The 24,808-nt window shown below is 39.9% G+C and overlaps 1 protein-coding gene across 12 annotated transcripts in view; it reads right to left on the bottom strand.

Annotated features, from left to right (window-relative positions):
* PKIB (cAMP-dependent protein kinase inhibitor beta) overlaps nucleotides 1-24,808 on the bottom strand; it is a 245,378-nt gene that overhangs the window by 113,230 nt on the left and 107,340 nt on the right. For 5 of the 12 annotated variants that reach the window (XM_005551706.4, XM_005551707.4, XM_005551708.4 and 2 more), the window contains exon 1: nucleotides 2,421-2,565. The exons of 5 other annotated variants lie outside the window; for them this stretch is intronic. Coding sequence is in view for 2 of the 7 variants with exons in the window: in XM_065543268.1 (XP_065399340.1) it covers nucleotides 169-276 (108 nt within the window). In the remaining 5 variants the exon portion in view is untranslated. Of the gene's footprint in view, nucleotides 1-168; nucleotides 288-2,420; nucleotides 2,566-24,808 lie in introns of those variants that run through there. 2 more of the 12 variants (XM_065543268.1, XM_045391596.2) reach the window with 1 other exon arrangement.

The following is a 24,808-nucleotide window of genomic DNA, read 5'->3' as shown; positions in this document are numbered from 1 at the left end:
TTCAGTAAGAAACATTTATTTTTCGAGAATATTTTACATTTTTTATATATATAACTTCTACAACAATTACTCTACAGTATTCTTTAAAAGTTAGACACAAGTTTGTCATACAACCCATCGATTTCACTGCTAAGCATCTACCCAAGAGAAATGAAAATGGGTACTCACAAACACTTGAATGCAAATGCTCTCAGCAGCGTGACTCATAATATTCCCATATTGGAAACAACCCAAATGTCCATCCACTAGTAAATTGACAAAATGTGGTATATCCATACGATGGAAAACTATTCAGCAATAAGAAGAAATGAAATACTGATACATGCCACAACATAGTTGAACCCCAAAAACATTATGCTAAGTAAGAGAAGCCATAAACAAAAGAGCATATAGTATATCATTCCATTTATATAAAATGTTCAGAAAAGGCAAATCTATAGAGACTTAAAGTAGACTAATGGTTGCCTGGGTATGGGAGTGGGAACAAAGACATAATGGATGTAAGGAATCTTACCAAGTGAGTAAACTGTTCTAAAACCAGATATGGTAATGGTTTTATAATTTTGGAATGTTCTAAAACCAGATATGGTAATTGTTTTACAACTTTTAGAAAATTTACAAATTTTCTAAAACTCACTGAAATATAATTTCTAAATATTATTCACCCTTAAAGGGTGAACTTTATAATATGTAAATTATATCTCAATAAAGTTGTAAAAAAATGCTATAATGCAAACTGCATAAGAATTTAAATAATTGTAAGCACTGTGAGGAAAATTAAATTGATCCATCATTGATCTAAACAATATGTTTACAATCGACTAAAGAGGAGGAAAAACTCTTTAACAAAAATGAAATTTGACACATTTAAAAATGTTCTGCATAATGTGGTCCATTAGTCTTTGATATTTTATTGAAGAAAGTTGTGGTAAAGATATGATTGACAAGTCCATTACTAAAAACATTTTCCAAAATATTTCCTTTCCAAAACTATACTTTCCTTCAAAATCGAATCCTTTTAACCTCCAGAACTCCTTTTTAGCAAATGATCTCTTGAGATGATGACACTAGGGGGGCACTGACCAGCACCTGGCACACTAACAGGATACAAGGTTTATAAACTGCTGGTTTAACCAACCTTGATCCATAACCTACCCCATTTTCTGTGAGCATTATGCTCATCAGTTCTCATTTTAATAATCCAAATGCTGAGCTTTCTAAATATTAAATCCCAGGAGGATTTTTCTTTTTTGAATGTGTGGCAATGTCAGTAAGAAGGAAGGCATCTTGTGAAGAGATAAAGTGGACGGATGAATTTTGAAATCTATCTGTACATGAAGAGAAATGAAATACTAGCAGTACTTCTAATCAAATACCTTTGAGTATGCAAACCATTGACAAAAGAGTTTTGTTTTGTAATTTTTTTTCTAGGTGAACGTTTAAGTGGTCATCCGCCTCAAATCTCCACTTTGCAGTCCTGCCCAGACTCCAACTAATAACACTACCACCTGCAGGGTGTTTTGTTGTTTGTTGTTTGTTTTAGTGCCTCCCACATGCTTAGCTCACGCATGCACTTTTCTAAAGGATCTGAGTTCCCTTGGCTGCGTTCCCCGGGGGAGCTCTACCAAGACCGGTCTGACCTGGCCCTCTGAGCTCCCTCTGAAGGGACCTGCTGCAAGGCAGGGTCATTTGCCTCCGGAAGGCACCTTCAGGAATTTCCCCAAGGGGCTGAGCAGCACTAGCATCAGCACCAGCCGGGACCCAGGCTCTCCGCTCCCTCAGCCCCGCGACTACCTGGCACTCGTGTCCCTCTCCGCGGCCTGCCGGGGTCCTAGCAGCAGGGAAAATCCAATAGCTACGGGGAACTCTTGAGTTTACTCGGTTTACCCACCTCCATATTTTATCCAAAGAATGGACGTAGGCCAGTGAGGTGAGGTGACTTGGCTAAAGCCACACAGCCGGACGTTGGCCGAGCGGGTTAGAACTCGGGTGTCTGCTAACCCCGCGGCCGCTCGCAACTACCTGGGGCTTGGGAAGCACCGCCCAGGGAAAAGACTTGGCATTGCTGGGGCGAGAGGCGAAAGGCTCAGCGACTTGTGACAGGAGGTCATCAATGACCTCCTGCAGGGCAGAGTGGGCAAAAGGCAGGTGACAGACCTCCCACGTCAAGCCTGTTGACGTGAGCGTCCTTTCCACTCTCTGAGTACCCTGGCTTGTGAGTTAAACGATGGGGTCGGGTCGCCCAAGCAAAAGAGGCATCTGCTTTGAACTCCCCCCATACTTGTGCCGGCAGGGCAGAAAATGGGAAAGTTGCACTTACCACATCTTCCCTGGGTCAGCCTCCCCCGACTCCCCAAGTCCCTCCCCTCCCTCCTCGCACAGCGACACCCACTCACGCGCCAGCTCCACCAGGTACGTACCAGCCGAGAGCGCAGCTGCCCGCCCTGCCGTTGCCCTGGCCCTCGCGTTCGCCCAGCGCTCTGCGGCCCGGAGCTGCGACTCGGAGCTGCGACTCGGGTTCTAGCTCTCTGCAGCCTCTACGGTCCCGGGGATGCAGTCGCGTCTGAGCTACTGGGCTGGGGCGCAGCCAGGCGGTGGCAGCTACTAGGGGGCGGAGGGAGCGGCCGCCGCGTCCCGCCCCCAGGCTATGAGCGCGGCTCCCCAGGCGGTGTCCGGCTCTCCGTGCAAACTCGGCCACCGCGGCACTCCCCGGGGCACGTGCCACGGTGGCTCTTTTCTGCTGGCAGCCTGGGGCGAGCTCTTTTTTCTACTTGCGCGTTAACCACCAACTAATTATCGGTGATCGTCACACAACCCGCGTCCTCATCGCTCGCCACTCCTAGTTCCCTTGGGCGATCGTGAGGTTCTGCTAAGATTTCTGTGACGTGAATGCGGGAATTTCAATTCCCTTCCTGCTTTCTGACGTCGCATCATGTTTTCTGTCCCGCCGGTTGTACGCGCCCCGAGCAGGGTTTGTGCTCCAGGTGCCTTCAAGATTGCCCTTTGATCTAATGTTGGCTGTACGGAGAAGGCAGGAAGGTACACAGGCTTCTTATCAACGCCTCGAATCTGGGTCTTCGAGTTTTTTAACAGATTGGGAAGCAATATGCTATGGAAACAACTTTTTGTGCAATAAAAGCAGAAAATAATGTATATCGAATTTCACTTTCAGGTTCTCACTAAGAAAAATAAAGTCGTTACTACTAAGGTCTCCTTGTGCTTTTTAAAAGCCATATTACATGGACGACAATGCTGCTGATAAAATTAATTCCTCCGCTTCTTGAGAAAGTGGTTTCTCATTGAAGTCTTAAAATCTCCTCTGGTTTCTCGAAACCCTTAATTAGTACTCAAAGTCTTCTCTAATCTCTAGTCTTTACTAATTTGTTCATTCATACTATGCTCTGACTTGCCACCCAAAGCCTATGACATCTGCCAATGACCACTTCCAAATTCCCTTTTTAGGCAAAAGCCTAAATATGGAAACATGAAAATAAAATCAGACAAATATTTTATTCAGTGTGTGCTAATGGTAGTACAATTAAGCTCTTTATTCAATATTCATACCTCCACAATATAGTAATAATTTTCTCTATTTTCAGATAGTAAACTGAGGCTCAGCAAGGTTAGATACTTTGAACAAGTATAAATAGCTGAGAAGATTCCAAATCAATTTTGAACTTAGGTCTTTCTGCCTTCAAGATTGATTGACTTCCTTAAATTATACTCTGTTAATAAAGCTTGTGATTTTTCTAAATTGTGATGTAGGCACATTTTGTTTTTTATTAGGTTAGTGCAAAAGTAATTGCAAAAAAGTACTTGCAAACCTGTAGTTACTTCTGCCCCAGCCTAATAAAAACATAATTACTTGTGTGGTTACACAAGCATTAATCAAAGAGATTGAGAGTTATTTATATCATTAGTGTAACTTTAAAACTTATTATTTGGCATATTTCTAAGGCCTGTTATTATTGTATTATATAATAACATATACTTTTATTATCTAGGGCAAATTATTCTAATGTTTGTTTATTTTAGAGGTACTATGACAGAGTGATACTAAAATGTTTGAACTTATGAATTATGGTATCATGATTGGATTTTTATGATCTTGCGAGTGTATTTCCTATACTTGAAAAATTTGCTTTGTAAAATCTGTATTTTGGGATCAATGTGATAAAACCACTAGACCTCACTGCTAAGCTTTTAACCTACGTATGAAATCATCAGAACCACTGGAATGTATGGCCCGGGAAGGCCACATCCTCAACACCTAGAATAATACCTTCACAAAGTAGGTACTTCACAGGCAGTTTTGAAATGAATAAATATTAACCTTGTTTCCACACTTAAGACCAAATAATGACTTATAAGAACACTATTTATAGAATGCTTTTGTCTATTTAGATTTAAAATTTTTGATGGCCTCTCATTTCTACTAGGAAAGTAAGAATATGTGGAAGGTTTGCAGTAGTTGCTTTTGGGAATGCTAGACAGAACCTGACCATAAGTGCAAAGAGGAGTTTTTGAGTCCAAGAATTGGTGGTAGCAGCAATTCCACACAATCATGTGAATTGTGAATTGTGTCAAATACATGAATTTAAATGCAGAACGTTTAATGCAGCTTTGGAATTGTGCCAAGTGAAGTGATGAAAAGACAAGGAACAAGCTTGGGTACTATTTTTAAAAGAGTGTTTTAAGGTTAACCAGACTAAATAGGAAAATAAGTGAGGACAAAGAAGGGAGAAGAAGGAGGAGTCCAAGTACAAATCCACATCAAATGAGAGAGATAGGAAGATAAGTTGTAGTCAGGAAGTGGGATTGTTTTCTTTGAAGTTTTAGAAGTACGAAGATAGGTAGTTTATGGAGGAGCTAAGGGTGGGGTTGGCTAACATAGAGTGAAGATCAAGACATTAGGGACTAAGATATTGAAGAAACTATATAGACATTGAAGCCACCAATAGTAATACTGGAATAAAAAAGGAGTGAATCTGATAACAAATACTTCCATGAATGCAGTGGACTGATCCAGAACTGAGAGGATGACTATGCAAAGTTGGGGCAGAAGGTGCATATCCAGGGAGAAAAAGCCTAAGTAGATCAAGGACTGGTAAAAGAGACAACTAAGACTTCAGAAGCAATACTGGGGCGCTACAAGGATCCCAACATTGCCCCTGTGACCCTAGAATGTGAAATAATGAACAGTCTACATCAAAGGGACATCTAGGGGAAATTGTTCTTAGAAGAAAGCTTATTTCCTACTTAATGCCAGAAAATGGAGAAAGCATGGTGTGAATAGTTTATGAGGGTGGTGGTATTTTTCAATATTAAACGAGGATTCTACAAGGTCAGAGTAGTTAAGAGGTGGGAGGTAGGGCTGGCTTCATGAGTCTACTACCTGTTCAGTTGAGCAGGGATCTACGTGTTGTTTGTTTTTGAGACAGGGTCTGACTCTTGTCGCCCAGGCTGGAGTGCAGGACCCAATCTCTGCTCACTCCAGACTCATCCCCCAGGATCAAGCAATCTTCCCACCTTAGCCTCCAGAGTAGCTGGGACTATGGGCACACATCACCATACCTGGCTAACTTTTGTGTTTTTTTGTAGAGAGGGAGTTTTTCTATGTTGGCCAGGCTGGCCTCGAACTCCTGGGCTCAAGCGATCCACCTGCCTTGGCCTTCCACAGTGTTTGGATTACAGACATAAGCCACAAGCCTTGCTCAAGATCTACTTTTAAGAAGGCCCCATGCAATGTTTAATACTCTCCTGTCCCTGCCTTGAAATATATATATATATATATATATTTTTTTTTTTTACCAAGGGGACTTGCATTTTCATCTTTCATTGAACCAGGCAAATTATGTAACCAATGCTATATGGAAGAAAGGAGAAATTCTCACATGGGTGAAACAAGAATCAGTATTTACCTTCTGAGGATTAAAGTTTGGGAAAGACTAAACGCTGAAGTTTGTATTTTGAGGGGAGACCAAGAGTTGCAGGGAGAAGGATGTGGCTGCAAGGTTTCAAGTGAGATCTAGTTTTCATGTCTCTTTAGGGCCCGGCTGGCTGACACCTGGGCAGAAGAAGTGGACAGTAGTTACCATCAGCCCAGGCCATGTTTTCATTTGGTAGTGGATTAGTTTTTTTAGGGTTGCCATTAAAAATTACTACAAATTTGCTGACCTATGCCAGAAGGAATTTATTCTCTTACAGTTCTGGAAGCCAGAAGTCTGAAGTCAAAGTGTTGGCAGGGTAACACTTCCTGTGAAGACTCACGGGAGAATCCTCTTTTGTCTCTTCTAGCTTTTTGTTTTTTTAAACAGAGTCTCACTCTGTTGCCCAGGCTGGAGTGCAATGGCGCGATCTCAGCTCACTGCAACCTCTGCCTCCTGGGTTCAAGCGATTCCCCTTCCTCAGCCTCCTGAGTAGCAGGGATTACAGGCACGTGCCACCACACTCAGCTAATTTTTGTATTAGAGACGGGATTTCACCATGTTGGCCAGACTGGTCTTGGACTCCTGACCTCAGGTGATCCGCCTGCCTCAGCCTCCCAAAGTGCTGGGATTATGGGTGTGGGCCACCATGCCCAGCCCTCTTCGAGCTTTTAATGGCCACAGGTAATCCTTGATTGTCTTTGGCTTATAGCTACATAACTCCAATCTCTGCATCCATCTTCACATCGTCCCTGTGTTTCTTCTCTACTGTCGGCATTGGTATTCTCCTGCTCTTATAAGGACACTGTCACTGGATTTGGGGTCCACCCAATTCATCCAGGATGATCTCCTCTGGAAATCCTTACCTTAATTAATCTTTGAAGATCTTTTTTCCAAAGAAAGTCACATTCACAGGTACCAGAGGTTAGGTCATGGACATGTCTTTTTAGGGACCACCATTCAGTCCACTGTAGCCAAGTCTATGGAGGCCAGAGGAATAGCAAGACTCGATGACACTGGCATGATAGCTCTTCATGTCTATTTGGCAAACATAACTACAATAATATGAACCTTATCGATGTTTCTAAAGCTTTCAAACTATGACATTTAACACATATGAAAATCAGAAGATTAGAGATGCCCAGAGTCTTTACACCTCTGAGAGTAGCTATCTGTCTTGGGTACAAAAAGCACTGAGAAGTCATGTACCTGGGACAGTGAGAAGTGTGGTTACAAAGAACTGAGGAAGTTGGATTCTCCACTCCTCCTCTTGGAAAAAAAGAAAAAAAAAAAGAAATGTTCAAAAGTTTTCAATATACTTTTATGTGAATTGCTTCTGTGCACAAATTCATAAAATCTAAGATTGGGTTAGATCTAAGATTAGTTGCTCATCATAATTAAAACACGAACTCACAACTTCTAACATGGGAAATCCTGATGTCTCTCATGCCTTCTCTTATTAAATTGGAAAATATACATTTTATCGGAACTCCGGTAAGGAGCATCATTATGACATTTATATTATTCATAATAGGTATTATTTATTATGATCCCAAATTACTGAGTAACTAGATAAATATAATGAATGTTAAGTTGTCTTATAAAATGAATTAGGTCTTTTTAATTTAGATAAACTCTAATTTAACCATAACTTCTGCATCACTGTTCAGAGTTGGGGTGGATGGAGTCTTTAAAAGGGAAGCTTTTGAGATGTTCCTGGTGAATTGGATTTAAAAGTTAGTCTCTTTTAAAAGTTTGCGTAGGAACCAAAAATGTAAACTTAATCCTATTTTTTGTTGTTGTTGTTGTTGAGACACAGTCTTGCTCTGTCACCCAGGCTGGAGTGCCCTGGTGTGATCTCAGCTCACTGAAACCTCTGCTTCCTGGGTTTAAGTAATTCTCCTGCCTCAGCCTCTCAAGTAGCTGGGACTATAGGTGTGCACCACCACACCGGGCTAATTTTCTTTTTTTTGTATTTTCAGTGGAGATGGGGTTTTGCCACATTGGCCAGGCTGGTCTCTAACTCCTGGCCTCAGACGATCCTCCCACCTCAGACAATCCTCCCGCCTCGGCCTCTCAAAGTGCTGGGATTACAAGCATGTGCCACAGTGCCCAGCCAATTTAACCATATTGACACAGAATTTTTTGATAGTTTGTTTTTTGTTTTGTTTTTGTTTTTTTTGGTTTTTTTGTTTTTTTTTTTTTGGTAAGGAATTTCCCTTACACTCTACAGGAGTTGGAAAAGCTATAAAAATTAACATTAGCTAATTAATCCAAAGTAAATAACAACAAAAGTTGTATTCCTTAAAGCATCACAATGGTTGAAATATAATCTCTGGCATCAACATTTCTCAGAACCTCGAGGCTAAGATGCACCTTATGATTCTCATTAGCTGCAAAATTCTGAAGAAAACAAAGCTTGTCTCCTTTCTGCATCTTCCCATTCCCAACCACTGGAGCTTCTTCTATGAGTCCTAAGTGGTTTTAAAGCCACACTGATGCTATCAGTAGCTTCTTGTGCAACGCTATTTGGGTTCAGCTGTGGGAAGGTGAAGCAGAGTAATTTATATCACAGAAAAGAATCTTAGGGAGATAATAATGTCAGATAATAATTTCCAGTGGTTTGAGTTGAAGCACCGCTATGATACCTAGGAGTAAACATCTTCCTTTACAAACCAGACTTCAGAACTAACAATTAATAGATATGCATAAGATAAATCTTTTTCCCAACGTTGTATTGATTAAAAAAAAAAAAAAAAAAAGGAAGGGAAAAGCTTGCAAGGAAAAAAAAAAGGGAGGACTCCATGCTTTCTTAATTGATTCCAAACTACAGGTGACCCTTAAACAACACTGGGTTAAGGGCATTGAACCCTCGCCTGTTGAAAATCCTCATTTAACTTTTGACCCCCCGAGAATACAACTACTAATAACTACTGTTGTCCAGAAGCCTTATTGATAACATAAAGAGTTGATTAACACATTTTCTTGTGTCTAGCTTACTTTATCATAAGAATACAGTATATAGTACATATGTGTACATATAGTACAAACTTGAGACCCATTGACCTTCTTGGGTTGGAAACATTTCATTCATTTTTTTGTATAATTATTCCTTCTCCCCATCTCCTTTGGGGACTCTAATTCTACATGTGCTTGGGCTGCTTGAAGTTGTCCCACAGATCATTGATGTTTTCTGGGGCCCTTTTTCTCTCTCTGTTTTATTTTTCATAGTTCTGTTGCTAGGCCTTATAGCTCACTGATTTTTTTTTTTACTCTGTCACATTTAACCTACTGTTAGTTTATACAATGCATTCATTATCTCATATATTCTATTTTTAAAATCTAGAAATTTGATGATCTGGTTTTTTTTCATATCTTCTATATCTCTAATTAACAAGCTCAATCTTTCCTCAATTTTCATGAGCATATGTATATATGTACTATATACTGTATTCTTATGATAAAGTAAGCTAGACACAACAAAATGTTAGTAAGAACGTCATAAGGAAGAGACAATATATATACTATGTATTAAGTGGAAGTTTGTCATTATAAAGGTCTTCGTCCTCATCATCTTCATGTTGATTAGGCTGAGTAGGAGGAAGAGGAAGAGGAGGGGTTGGTCTTGACGTCTCAGGGGTGGCAGAGTTGGAAGAAACTCTACAGATAAGTGGACCCACGCAGTTCAAATCTGTGTTGGTCAAGGGTCAGTAGTACTTGAGGAAGATCCTTTTTCTTGAGTAATAAGGAAGACATTGATATAGAATTCTAGGGTGAGAGGTTATTTTCCCAACACTTTAAAGAAGTTACTTAACTTTGTCCCATGTACAAACTTTTTTTCTCTAACTTCTTTTGAAGTTTTTTCTTTATTAATAATTTTAAATCATTTTATTTTTATATCCTTGATAAAATTTTCTTGACAAACTTGAGACCCATTGACCTTCTTGGGTTGGAAACATTTCATTCATTTTTTTGTATAATTATTCCTTCTCCCCATCTCCTTTGGGGACTCTAATTCTACATGTGCTTGGGCTGCTTGAAGTTGTCCCACAGATCATTGATGTTTTCTGGGGCCCTTTTTCTCTCTATGTTTTATTTTTCATAGTTCTGTTGCTAGGCCTTATAGCTCACTGATTCTTTTTTTACTCTGTCATATTTAACCTACTGTTAGTTTATACAATGCATTCATTATCTCATATATTCTATTTTTAAACTCTAGAAATTTGAATGATCTGGTTTTTTTCGTATCTTCTATATCTCTAATTAACAAACTCAATCTTTCCTCAATTTTCATGAGCATATGAGATATAGTTACTATAACTTTCATAATGTCCTCATATATTAATTTTATTATCTGTGTCAATTTGGAATTTGTTACCATTGACTGCTTTTGCTCTTCATTATAGGTCATATTTCCTGCTTCCCTGCATGCCTACTCATTTTTTATTAGAATCCAGACATCGTGATTTCATCATTTATGGTGGGTGATAAATATTTTTGTTTTTCTATCAGTATTCCTTAATGTTGGTCTTGGTCATAGTTATGTTACCTGAAATGACTATCTTTCTAAGTCTGTCTATTAAGTTTTGTGAGGCAGTGTTAGAAAGAAGTCATTCATCTAGGGCTTATTTTGCCCCCCTTCTGAGGTAATGACTTTTTGAATACTCTATCTGATGTCTCTTGAATTATGAGGTTTTCCACTTTTGCTGCAAGGAACAAGAACAACTACTCCAAGCTCTTTGTGCACTTTGCTTGTTGTTCCCTGTACTCCCTCAGGTGGTTTCTTCCCAGTCTGTGATAGTTAATACTGAGTGTCAACTGAATTGGATTGAAGGATACAAAGTATTTATCCTGGGTGTGTCTGCGAGGGTGTTGCCAAAAGAGATTAACAGTTGAGTCAGTGGGCTGGGAAAGGCAGACCCACCCTTAATCTGGTGGGCACAATCTAATCAGCTGCCAGCAAATATAAAGCAGGCAGAAAAATGTGAAAAGGAGAGACAGGCCTAGCCTCCCAGCCTATGTCTTTCTCCCACGCTGGATGCTTCTGGTCCTTGAACACTGGACTCTAAATTCTTCAGTTTTGGGACTCAGACTGGCTCTCCTTGATCCTCAGCTTGCAGACAGCTTATTGTGGGACCTTGTGATCATGTAAGTTAATACTTAATAAACTCCCCTTTATATAGATAGAGATAGATAGATAGGTAGATAGATAGATAGATAGACAGACAGACAGACAGATATAGATATAGATATATCCTACTAGTTATGTCCCTCTAAGAGAACCCTAATACAGATTTTGGTACCAAGAGTGGTTCTAGAGGAACAGAGTATTAATGATGGAGTTCTTTCATTGGTTTTGAGGTTTCTAGAGTTGGTTGCTTAATATGATTAGACCCAAAAATGCTAAGAACTCTACTTCTAATAGTATAGAGAACACTGATAGTGTTTGACAGAAACTGTTTAGAGAGTTATGCAAAATAAATCCATTTGACACTCCTGATTCACAACTCATGAGAGGCAAGGAGTGAGGTGACTCTGTACATAATGCCTTTGACCACATGTGGAGAGCCAAGGAACATAATTAAGCTGGTTGGTTGCTCCTAAGTTCAGTGAACAAAGTGATGAAAGAAAATGACTAACTAAGGGATTCTGTCTCCCAGCTTCAGAAGCAGACACTGAGACTCAAATCTGCTACGATTGCCCTGAGTGAGTCTTATCTCCTGTAGAGGAAGAGCTGAAATTGTGGAAAAACAGACACAAGCTCTAATCATGCGAGTGGCTGACCTGCAATGAAAAATGCACGCACAGCTTCACCAGGTGTCAACTGTTAAAGTAAGGGCATTGATTGGAAAAAAATGGGACTATGCAACTTGGAATGGGGATGTGTGGGAGGACCCTGATAAAGCTGGGGACAGGGAATTTGTAAACTCTGATGAACCTTTTTTTCCAGAAGAAACAGTTTCCCCATCCCCAGTAGTGGCAACATCCCCTTCCTGACCCATGCTGCCATCAGCCTTTACACCTTTGTCTGAGGAGACAAACCCTGTGCTGCCTGAGGCAACAGTGATGGCCTCCCCTGAGGCAATTGCCAGGCAAGATAATTTTGATCCTCCTCAGAAGCCATTCCCAACACCTCTGTTTGCTTCCAGACCTATAACAAGACTAAACTACCAGTGGACCCTAGAGGTGAGGTTGAGAGTGTGACCCATGAGGAGGTGCACTACACTTGAAAAGAACTGTTTGAGTTCTTTAATTTATATAAACAGCAATCTGGAGAATAGGCATGGGAACGGATATGAAGGGTATGCGATAATGGTGGAAGGAACGTAGAATTGGATCAGGCTGAATTTATTGATTTGGGCCCACTAAGTAGGGACTCTGCATTGCACTTAAAGCTGCGTTGCAGCTCAGGGAGTTAAAAAGGTAATAATAGTTTATTTGCTTGGTTAGCTGAAATAGGGATTAAATGTTGGCCTATTGTGAGTGAGTCAGAAATGCCTGATCTCCTTTGGTTTAATGTAGAGGGGATCCAAAGGCTCAGGGAGATTGGGATGGTGGAGTGGATTAGTCACTTTAGACCTACTCATCCCAGCTGGGAGGGTCCAGAAGATATACCCTTGACCAATGCCTTGCAAAATACACTTGTGAGGGCAACACCTGCGTTTTTAAAAAGCCCTATAATTGCTCATCTCTGTATGTCAGATCTAACAGGGGAACCACAGCCACTCAACTACAAAATTTAAATACAATGGGAATAATTGGATCCGAAGGTCGGAGGAGTCAAGTGGCAGCACTCAACCCTGAAAGGTAAGGTGGGTGTAGCTACTGTAATGGACAGCAGAAGCAAAGTGGCAATCAGAACAGTCTGACTCGTGTAGAGTTCTGGCATTAGCTAATTAATCATGGTGTTCCTAGAAGTTAAATTGATAGGAAGCCTACTGCATTCCTACTTAAATTATACAAACAGAAAATTTCTAGATGGAATCGACAAAAAACTAATTTTAATTATAGAACAGAGAATCACAGTCCCTCAATCAATTTCCAGACTTGAGCCAGTTTACAGATCCAGAACCCCTTGAGTGAAAGGGAGGCTGGGTACCCTTGAGGAAGGACCCCACTACATTACTGACAATTTATGCAGTGAATCTTTCTCCCCTCCTTCCCCAAGGAGACCTCCAACCTTTTACCAGGGTAACTGTGCATTGGGGAAAGGGAAATGATCAGACATTTTGGGGACTACTGGACACTGGCTCTGAGCTGATGTTGATTCCAGGGGACCCAAAACATCATTATCATCCTCCAGCCAAAGTAGGGGCTTACAGAGGTCAGTTAATTAATGGAGTTTTAGCTCAGGTCCAGCTTACAATGGGTCCCGTACTCATTCTGTGGTCATTTCCCCAGTGCCAGAATGCATAATTGCAGCTGGCAGAACTCCCACATTGGCTCCCCGACTGGTAGGGTGAGGGCTATTATGGTGGGAAGGCCAAATGGAAGCCATTAGAGCTGCCTTTACCTAGAAATATAGTAAACCAAAAACAATATTGCATCCCTGGAGGTATTGCAGAGATTAGTCCCACCATCGAGGACTTGAAAGATGCAGGTGTAGTGATTCCCACCACATCCCCATTCAACTTTTTCTTTTGGCCTGTGCAGAAGACAGACGGATCTTGGAGAATGACAGTGGATTATTGTAAGCTTGACCAAGTGGTGACTCCAATTGCAGCTGCTGTGTCACATATAGTTTCATTGGTTGAGCAAATTAACACATCTCCTGGTACCTTGTATGCAGCCATTGACTTGGCAAATGCCTTTATCTCCATTCCTGTCCATAAGGTCCACCAGCAGCAATTTGCCTTCAGTTGGCAAGGCCAGCAACATATCTTTACTGTCCCAACTTAGGGGTATATCAACTCTCTGGCTTTGTGTCATAATCTTATTTGGCGAGACCTTGATCGCTTTTTGCTTCTGCAAGATATCACACTGGGCCATTATATTGATTATAATATGCTCATTGGATCCAGTGAGCCAGAAGTAGCAAATGCATTGGACTTATTGGTGAGACATTTCCATGTTAGAGGATGGGAAATAAATCTTACTAAAATTCAGGGACATTCTACCTCAGTAAAATTTCTGGGGATCCAGTGGTGTGGGGCCTGTTGAGATATTCCTTCTAAGGTGAAGAATAAGTAGCTGCATTTGACCCCTCCTGCAACCAAGAAAGAGGCACAACACCTAATAGGCCTATCTGGATTTTGGAAGCAACACATTCTTCATTTGGGTGTATTACCCCAGTCCATTTATCAAGTCACCCAAAAGGCTGCCAGTTTTGAGTGGGATTCAGAACAGGAGAAGGCTCTGTAACAGACTCAGGCTGCTGTGCAAACTGCTCTGCCACTTGGGCCGTATGACCCGACAGATCCAATGGTCCTTGAGGTGTCAGTGGGAAATAGGGAGGCTGTGTGGAGCCTTATCAGGCTCCCATAGGTGAATCGCAGTGAAAGCCTCCAGGATTTTGGAGCAAGGCCCTGCCATCTTCTGCAGATAACTAGTCTCCTTTTGAGAGAGAGTTCTTGGCCTGTTACTGGACTTTGGTGGAAACTGAGCATTTGACTATGGGTCATGAAGTCACCACGTGACTTGAACTTCCTATCATGAACTGGGTGCTTTCTGACCTGTCTAGCCATAAAGTGGGTCATGCACAGCAGCATTCCATCATCAAATGGAAGTGATATATACATGATGGGCTTGGGCAGGTCCTGAAGGCACAAGTAAGTTACACGAGGAAGTGGCTCAAATGCCCATGACCTCCACTCCTGCCACCCTGCCTTCTGTCCCCCAGCCTGCACTGATGGCCTCATGGAGAGTTCCCTATGATCAGTTGACAGAGGAAGAGAAGACTAGGGCCTGGTTCACAGGTGGTTCTGCATGGTCCACCACCCATAAGTGGACAGCTGCAGCACTACAGCCCTTTTCTAGGACATCCCTGAAGGACAGCAGTGAAGGGAAATCTTCCCAGTGGGCAGAACGTCAAGCAGTGCACCTGGGTGTGCACTTTGCATGGAAGTGGCCAGATGTGTGTTTATATGCTGATTCATGGGCTGTAGCCAGTGGTTTGGCTTGATGTTCAGGGACTTGAAAGAAGCATGATTGGAAAATTGCTAACAAAGAAATTTGGGGAAGAGGTATGTGGATGGACCTCTCTGAGTGGTCAAAAACTATGAAGATATTTGTATCCCATGTGAGTGCTCACCAATGGGTAATCTCAGCAGAGGAGTTTAATAATCAAATGGATAGGATGACCTATTCTATGGACACCACTCAGCCTCTTTCACCAGCTATCCCTGTCATCGTCCAATATGCCCATGAACCAAGTGGCCATGGTGGCAGGGATGGAGGTTACACATCGACTCAGCAACATGGACTTCCACTCACCAAGGCTGACCTGATTATGGCCACTGCCGAGTGCCCAATTTGCCAGCAGCAGACACCAATACTGAACCCTCACTATAGCACCATTCCTCAGGGTAATCAGCCAGCTACCTGGTGGCAGGTTGGTTATATTGCACCTCTTCCATCATGGAAAGGGCAGAAGTTTGTCCTCAGTGGAATAGACACTTACTCCGGATATGAGTTTACCTCTTCTGCACACAATGCTTCTGCCACGACTACTATCCATGGACTTCCAGAATGCCTTATCCACTGTCATGATATTCCACACAGCATTGCCTCTGACCAAGGCACTCACTTTATGGCTAAAGAAGTGCAGCAGTGGGCTCATGCTCATGGAATTCATTGGTTTTACCATGTTTGCCATCATCCTGAAGCAGCTGCATTGATAGAACGGTGGAATGGTCTTTTGAAGACACAATTACAATGCCAACTAGGTGACAATACTTCACTGGGAAAAAGTTCTCCAGAAGGCCATGTATGCTCTGAATCAGTGTCCAATATATGGTATTGTTTCCTCCCATAGCCAGAGTTCACAAGTTCAGGAATCAAGGGGTGGAAGTGGAAGTGGCACCACTCACCATCACTCCGAGTGATCCACTAGCAAAATTTTTGCTTCCTGTTCCCACAACACTACATTCTGCTGGCCTAGAGGCCTTAGTTCCAGAGGGAGGAATGCTGCCACCAGGAGACGCAACAACGATCCCATTAAACTGGAAGTTAAGATTGCCACCTGGACACTTTGGGTTTCTCCTACCCTTAAGTCAACAGGCTAGGAAGGGAGTTTCAGTGTTGGCTGTGGTGATTGACTCGGGCTATAAATGAAATCAGTCATCTACTCCATAACCAAGGTAAAAAAATGTATGCATGGAATATAGGAGATCCATTAGGGAGACTCAGTATTACCATGCCTCATTATTAAGGTCAATGGGAAACTACAACAGCCCAATCCAGGCGGACTATAAATGGTCCAGACCCTTCAGGAATGAAGGTTTGGGTCTCTCCATCAGGAAAAAAACCACGACCTGCTGAGATATTTGCTGAAGGTAAAGGGAACACAGAATGGATAGTAGAAGAAGGTAGTCATCAATACCAGCTACGACCACGTGACCAGCTGCAGAAATGAGGACTGTAATTGTCAAGAGTGTTTCCTTCTCCTTTTGTTAAAAACATGTTTGTGCAAGTATATACTTGTAGTAAGAAAACGTCTTGGCTGGGCGCAGTGACTCACGCCTGTAATCCCAGCACTTTGGGAGGCCAAGGCGGGCAGATCACAAGGTCAAGAGATCGAGACCATCCTGGCCAACATGGTGAAACCCCATCTCTACTAAAAATACAAAAATTAGCTGGGCCTGGTGGCACATGCCTGTAATCCCAGCTACTCGGGAGGCTGAGGCATAAGAATCACTTGAACCCAGGAAGTGGAGGTTGCAGTGAGCAGAGATCACATCACTGCACTCCAGCCTGGTGACAGAGCAAGACTCCAACAAAACAAACAAACAAACAAAAGTCTTCATTTTATTTCCTTTCTCTTTTATCATGTAACATAAGATTTATTGACTTCACATCAGCATTTAAGTATTGTTAACTTTATGTAATAGCATTTGGGTTGGGGATTCGTGCATTTCTGGTTATACAAAGGATAGTTGTATTATATTAGTCATAATTATGACCTCATTGTTGTCTTTATTTGAAGATTATGTACAATCTCAGGAGATTTGTATGGGTTCAAGTTGGCAATGGGTGGACTTGTGATGGTTAATACTGAGTGTCAACTTGATTGGATTGAAGGATACAAAGTATTGAACCTGGGTGTGTCTGTGAGGGTGCTGCCAAAAGAGATTAACATTTGAGTCAGTGGCTTGGGGAGGAAGATCCATTCGGAGGACACAGTTCTGAGATAACCAGCCTATTCTCAACTCCATTCCTGACAACTTTTGTGTCCTTAACATTTTATGTCTAAATTTTCAGATAAAACTGTAATTAATATTATCATTACTCTATAAAATTAAGTAGGGCTTTTACATTAGATTTGAATGAAATCAGTCTTAACTAGGATTGTATTGAAATCTCATCTATATTGCCTTTGAAAAGCTTTAACAATCATGAATATTATGTTTACAAATTATTCATTATCAACAAGGGATCAGCTTTTGAGTCATGCTCTAGAATTTATGTGATAAAGTCGTTTTCAAAAGCAATGCTGAGGCTACATCTCAAGGAGAGGGAAAAATAAAAAAAAATTATCAGTTCTGAGTGATAATCTTCTCAGCTTTTACATTAGCTTAATGACTTAATGGTTCCTTATTAATGAATGTCTCCATTTCCTCACTAAATATTTCTACAATATTTATCTAAAAACAGTCTATATAAATTTGTTTCAAGAAAAATAAAAAGCATACAAACTTGCTGCAGCCAACTTTTTCTACCCCTGCCCTTGGATTGTATTGGGTCATCTGGAGCATCCAAAATAAAGAAAGTTAAAAAGCACAGGTACATAAATAAATTCTCTATTTTTTCCAAAACCTATGTCCACAAATCTGTAGACACAGTTGGCCTGATGTATCAGATTTAGTTTCATTCCAGTAAACAAATTGTTTCAGTAAAGGGACAATTTATGGCTTGTTGCAGGAAGTCAGGGACCCCGAACGGAGGGACTGGCTGAAGCCGTGGCAGAAGAACATAAATTGTGAAGATTTCATGGACATTTATTAGTTCCCCAAATTAATACTTTTATAATGTCTTATGCTTGTCTTTACTGCAATCTCCAACATAAATTGTGAAAATTTCATGGACACTTATCACTTCCCCAGTCAATACCCTTGTGATTTCCCATGCCTGTCTTTACTTTAATCTCTTAATCCCATCATCTTCATAAGCTGAGGAGGATGTATGTCACCTCAGGACCCTGTGATGATTGTGTTAACTGCACAAATTGTTTGCAGAGCATGTGTGTTTGAACAATATGAAATCTGGGCACCCTGAAAGAAGAACAGGTTAACAGCGATGTTCAGGGAACAAGGGAGATAACCTTAAACTCTGACTGCCAGTGAGCCAGGCAGAACAGAGCCATATTTCTCTTCTTTCAAAAGCAAAAGGGAGAAATATCGCTGAATTCTTTTTCTCAGCAAGGAACATCCCTGAGAAAGAGAATGGCCCCTGAGGGTAGGCCTCTGAAATGGCTGCTTTGGGGGCAGCTGTATTTTACAGTCGAAGTCGAAGCGATGAAATAAGCCCTGGTCTCCTGTAGTGCTCCCAGGCTTATAAGGACAAGGATATTCCCGCCTAATAAATTTTGGTCAGACAGGTTGTCTGCTCTCAAACCCTATCCCCTGATAAGACGTTATCAATGACAATGCATGCCCGAAACTTCATTAGCAATTTTAATTTTGCCCTGTCCTATGGTCTTGTGATCTCGCCCTGCCTCCATTTGCTTTGTGATACTTTATTACCTTGTAAAGCATATGAACTCTGTGACCCACACCCTATTTGTATACTCCCTCCCCTTTTGAAAATCACTAATAAAAACTTGCTGGTTTTACGGCTCAGGGAGCATCATAGAACCTGCTGACATGTGATGTCTCCCCCGGACACCCAGCTTTAAAATTTCTCTCTCTTATACTCTTTCCCTTTATTTCTCAGACCAGCCGATGCTTAGGGAAATAGAAAAGAACCCACGTTGAATATCAGAGGTAGGGTTTTCCCTGATAATGGCTGAAAATAGTAGCTTGACACCACACATCTTAACCATCAATACTTTAGTCTGTGAATGTTTAGGAAAGCCAGTGACCTCTAACATTTGTAAATTTAATATCAAAAATGTTAACGTTACTTGACCCCAAATATTAGAGTTATGTACATTATTGTTACATGAGACCCTGAACCAGTAGAATTGGTACTACTGGGAGCTTGTTAGAAATGTAAGATCTCAGACCCCATCTCAGAACTACCAAGTCACAATCTGCATTTCACAAGATCACTATTTGATTTGTAAACCCATTAAAGTTTGAAAAGCACTGCTGTACTTGCATCCTTAACTCAGTGGCTAATCTCTTGAGGTTTTACTCTAGATAAACCGTGCTTCTTTTACTCTAAAAAAGGCAATGGCTTTCATCTTTGCACAATAATCTTAGTGTTTAAGTTTATCTAATTTCTGTGATGACAAATGTAATTTATAGACAAAGTTTCAGGTGGGTGAGAGAAGTGATGTGGGACACCATTCAAGAAAGCAGGGATTTTTCTTTCCTGAAAACGTGTTCCTGATCTCTTGACTGTGAATGATCAGACACTGTATATGGCTAGACGATATTTAAAATGCAACTTCTTCATGATTCTTTTAAAGACTAAAATTTTTCAGAATTTACTCAAACCCTAACTTAAGATAAAACAATTTTCATTTTTCTGTTGGAAAGGTTGCATACAGTTGTTCAAAACCACAGTCATAATAATAGAAATTTAGATCCAGAAAGTATGTTAGTCAGTCCATCTATCTCCTGTTGCATTTTACAGGAAGCAATTTGCAAAATATTTAGAATTTAGAATTTATTATTTATCCTCTATGTAAATGATGCCCTGCCAGCTTCCAAAATAAATTTATTATTCTAAAAGATTACGTATCTAAAATACAATTCTTTAATTAGATTTATTTTTTAATGTATAAGGGGAATCAAATAGATGTGCCAACCACTTCAGCTGTGTTTACTGAAATTGACCACTAAGTTAGAATCTTCACTTCATTAAGTTCAGGAAAAGGAAAGTTCAGCTTAAAAAAAAAAAAAAAGTGGGGGCGGGGGGAAGAGACTACACAGCAAGTTAGCATTTTCAATACCATGTGTTGAATCCCAGTTAAGGACATTAATAACCAAATAGTTCCTTTTGTTTTTTAAACTTTATATATGAACGATAAACAAACAAACAAAAAAACTAGCCAGGCATGGTGACACACACTTGTAATTCCTATAATTCTAGCTATGAGGGTGGCTGAAGTGGGAGGATTGCTTAAGCCCAGCAAGTCCAGGCTGCAGTGAGCCATGATCATACCACTGCACTCCATCTTGGGCAACAGAGTGAGATTGTGTCTAAAAAAAAATGAAAATAATAAATACATAAATACATACATACATAAATGCAAACCACATAGAGCTGATCAATTTGAACCAGATTTTTATCTGAAGGGTTACATTTGTACAGTAAATGAAAGATGCTTATATTTGGCTCAGTATCATACTAATGTATTGAATTAGAATACTACTACTCTACTGAATGAAGTCTAATATACCACAATAATCTCATTGGCTAAATGAATGTAAATGATAAGAGCAAAGATGTAATTTAACTCATTTAAAAAGGACAAAACAAAATAATGGGTTATTGACTTGGATTTCAACTAACACCTTGACAATTGACTTAGACGTTCAAATCTATGGGGTGTTATGTAAAGAATGGTGAATAGATATTATCCATTTTAGTAAAGGAAGAAGAGAAAATCAGTATGTCAATGCAAAAAATACTGAAAATCAATAACTTCCAGGAGCCCTTCAGTTATTCATAGGAAAGGCATATAGTTAGAAAACGTTTGTCTAATCTGGGAAAACGTGTGTGTATGTGGTGTGTGTGTGTGTGTTGAGAGATAGGAATTAGATGAAGGAGAGACCTTCATTGCTATAGAATTTTTTAATAAGGAAAAGCTGGAGCCTGCGGAATTTCCTAACTTAGAGATAACGTTCATAGGTGGATAAACTACAATCTGTCCAGATGTCTGAAATCAGGGTTTTTTTTTTTTTTTTTCTTTTTTCTTTTTTTTTTTTTGGCAAAACTCGTGAAAGATACTCCATGATAGGCAAGGGGCAGTTCTAAAAGAACCACACAACTGTGGAATGATTTAGCATTGGCAGATGTGCTCTACACTTTTATGTTAATCCCTTTTCTCCCAAATCTTTGCCAACAGAAGTCATTACCCTTTGTGGGCAGAGGGCAGCCCTGTGGACTGCATGCTAAGCTTGCATCACCTCCCCACCATCACCTTTATCTCCAACCTCTCCCTGGCTTTGCTCCGACTCTCCCTTTTTTCTTGGGCATGCTACACCAAGAGAAATATCTGATCGTTCTGCCCTTACCTAAACTTGAAAAATCCACTATGGAGATAAAATTCTCGTATCTTTGGTGTGTGTATTCACCAAGTTAACTAAAGAGCTAAATAATGTACACTTTGTTTTGCAAAACACTAATAAAAGGCTATCATTTCGCAGTCTGCCTACATTTATACACTTCCACTGGAGGGAGAAAAAAGTAACTTCTGTAGCTTACTGAGCACTTGCAGAGCTAAGCGCTTTCCTTTCAATACCTCATTTATTACCTCCTTAAAGCAATCTGTGAGGTATGCAGTATAATTGCCTTTAATAAAAGAGTAAACTGAGGTACAGATAAGAGTAACTTACCCAAGATCTTAAAATCTGTAAATGGTGGAACCAGGTTTCAAAACTTAGATACATCTGAACCCTAAGCCTGTGGTCTTAACCTCTACACTATATAGCTTCCTATAAATAAACCTCACAAAGTTTCACTGTGAATGATTTTTATGTAAAATAGCTATTCATGAAGCTCTTCTTCCTATTAATAAGGCATCATTTCAAAATGACATGTTTGCCTGCAGCAGACTCAGAGCTTAGAAAGATAATATTTTAATCAGATACCACTCATCCTTACCAATAATTTGGCATTTCTGAATACTTTACCGTTTTCCCAAAAGTGTATGTTTAAAATCCCCCTTTTGTTGTGTCCTGATTTTTACTCATTTTTTTCTGATTTCTATTAATGTCAAAACATGCATTACGATTATGTACAGAAGCATCAAAAGATAATATACTTCAGAATAACCAAAGACTGAAAATTCTGAACTTTATCAGAGACTATGCATAGCAAATATTTGATGATCACTTCTTTGGACTTGAAGAAAATTGGTATCCTGTTATTGACTAAATTGGCTCTGTTAATAAAAACATGACTACCTTTACTGTCTTCTTTCATTGCTGACCCCTTATTCTTTGCTATTTTCTTTGTCTTGTAATAATGCAATGTCAATAACTTATTTATCTGCTTTGTGAAACACGAGCTGACCTAGAATGACCACCTCCTCTCCACATCTGCATATTCTCTCTCAGCCCCTAGTCTAAGATCATGTCAAAACAGTGACATATTAAGTTTTTATTGGATAATGTGCTTTAACCAACTTGTTTTTACATTACACTGATACATTTATGAGTATTTTTTAAAAAATTTTTTACAAGTTTAAGACATGGAGATGAAATCAAATCACCTTTGACAGCCACCTTCAACTTTTAGTCCCACCATCCCCATAGTTGACTATTTCTATCACAGTTTAACATATTTAATTTCCACCCTTTGCTAATGCTTTTGCACACACATCACACGGATCTAGATATATTATATAATACTGCTTTTTACATGGCTATGTGTTTTACACATTGTAATACAACATTCTAGAATTCAGCCGTTTTTGCCAAACATAGGTATCACTCATTCTTTAAAATTGTTGCATAGTATTTCATAGCATAAAAATATTAAGATTTATTTAACCATTCCCCTATACAGAAACATTTAAGTTATCTCCAGGACTTTATTATTACAAACATAGCTGCAACATCCTTTTTTATGAATCCTTATAAACATGCGTTACTCTAGGGTAGATATTGAGAAGTAAAATTTCTAGGTCATGGCATACATCTTAGTTGAAGAGATATTCCTGTGCTGGGAAGTTATTAGGTCATAAAGGCTCAGCACTAAAGTTACAACCTCTTGACTAATCCTGTAGTCAAGAGTTATAGGAAATCCATCAGTTTCGCAGCAGTTGTATTTTTCTGATGGAAAATACACTGCAGAGGGAATCAAAAGAAACTGAGACTAACCCTTTCTGCTGCTAATTAGAAGTTGTGCAGTTTCTCCAAGTTTCTGTTTCTTTGTCTGCAATAATTAGGAGATAGGGCTAGATTATTTCTCAGAAATTTATATATCTACATGACATATTTCTGTTCTTAAGGTATTCATTCACTGAACAAGAATATACAAGGCATATGTAAGAGTCTACAATGTTTCTGTAAGAAATTAACAAGAAATAATACCTGAAAACAAAGCAAGATATAAACAGATATTTATACAAATATACATAGGCTGCAAAATGTGTGATTTTTAAAAAACTACTAGAAATAAACACATTGCTTATTTAGTCTGTTTTATTTGAATAAACAAGCTGTTTGGTACACCTTCTCTGCAAACATTATATACTGGAGTGAAGTTGTTGCTTCCTCCTACCACCCCACCCAGGTGGAGGCAGAGGGAAATTTGTTATAACGGGTGTTTCATATATTTTCTGTGGCCCTAAAGCCGTAATTTCCTGGAAATGCTGTGTCCAGTACTGAGAGAGTTCTCGGAGTTGTTTCTCATGTTCTCCAGATTCCTAGCTTCCCAAATTCTGTTTAAGACTCATCTGCTCCATTGTCTGCCTAAATATAAGCCCTTTCCACTGCTGTATCATCAATTATAAGGAGTACACAAACATGCTGAATAAAGAAGGGGTCAGTAGAGGGGAAGTACAGGTAAAGGACTTTCTCAACAAGAGACTTTGGTGAATTTAATACTCAGTAAAGAGGGAAGAGAAAAATATAACCATTTTTTTATCTAGGTTTTTCAAGATTTCTCCTCTTTAGCACTTAGCCCATACATTCTCTTCATTTATTTAAGCTCTCTTTGAAGTTGTAGCAGCATCAAAGGCAAAAGGACTAGATGAGGACAAAAACATGTATCAAAATACAATGTAATTTGTAACGTGGAATTATCAGTCAGCTGAAAGGACAGATGGAAATAAATTATAGAAAAGATAGTTTTATTAAAATGAGAAAAATCACATGATGGTATCAAGACTGCATTTAACAATCACAACACAAATAATGAAAAACCTAACCAGGACAGAACCATAAATAAGTTTGATAATGCCATCCTTGGTTCAATAGATCACAGTTTACTTTCAATTTAGACAATGTCTACCCACACAAAGTGGAAACTTGAAGCATTCTCTGAGTAGGTGATTTTTAAATCAAGATTTTACAAAACATGTCAATTGTATTGACTTGTTTAATTCAGTTCTGGGAATGTGCATTATGCACCAGGCATTCTATTAGCTGCTAGGCACATAAACATGACAAAAAGTGATCACTACCAAAAAGATGTTACCTTCCACTGGAAGTATGTAAGTTCTCTCTCTTTTTTTTTTTTTTTTTTTTTTTTTTTTGAGACGGAGTCTCACTCTGTCACCCAGGCTGGAGTGCAGTGGCCGGATCTCAGCTTACTGCAAGCTCCGCCTCCCGGGTTCACGCCATTCTCCGGCCTCAGCCTCCCAAGTAGCTGGGACTACAGGCGCC

This window comes from Macaca fascicularis, chromosome 4, assembly GCF_037993035.2.
Source record: "Macaca fascicularis isolate 582-1 chromosome 4, T2T-MFA8v1.1".
NCBI classification, from domain to species: Eukaryota; Metazoa; Chordata; class Mammalia; order Primates; family Cercopithecidae; genus Macaca; species Macaca fascicularis.
The sequence above is the reverse complement of the archived record's forward strand: the minus strand, read 5'-3'. Positions and strand labels throughout refer to the sequence as shown.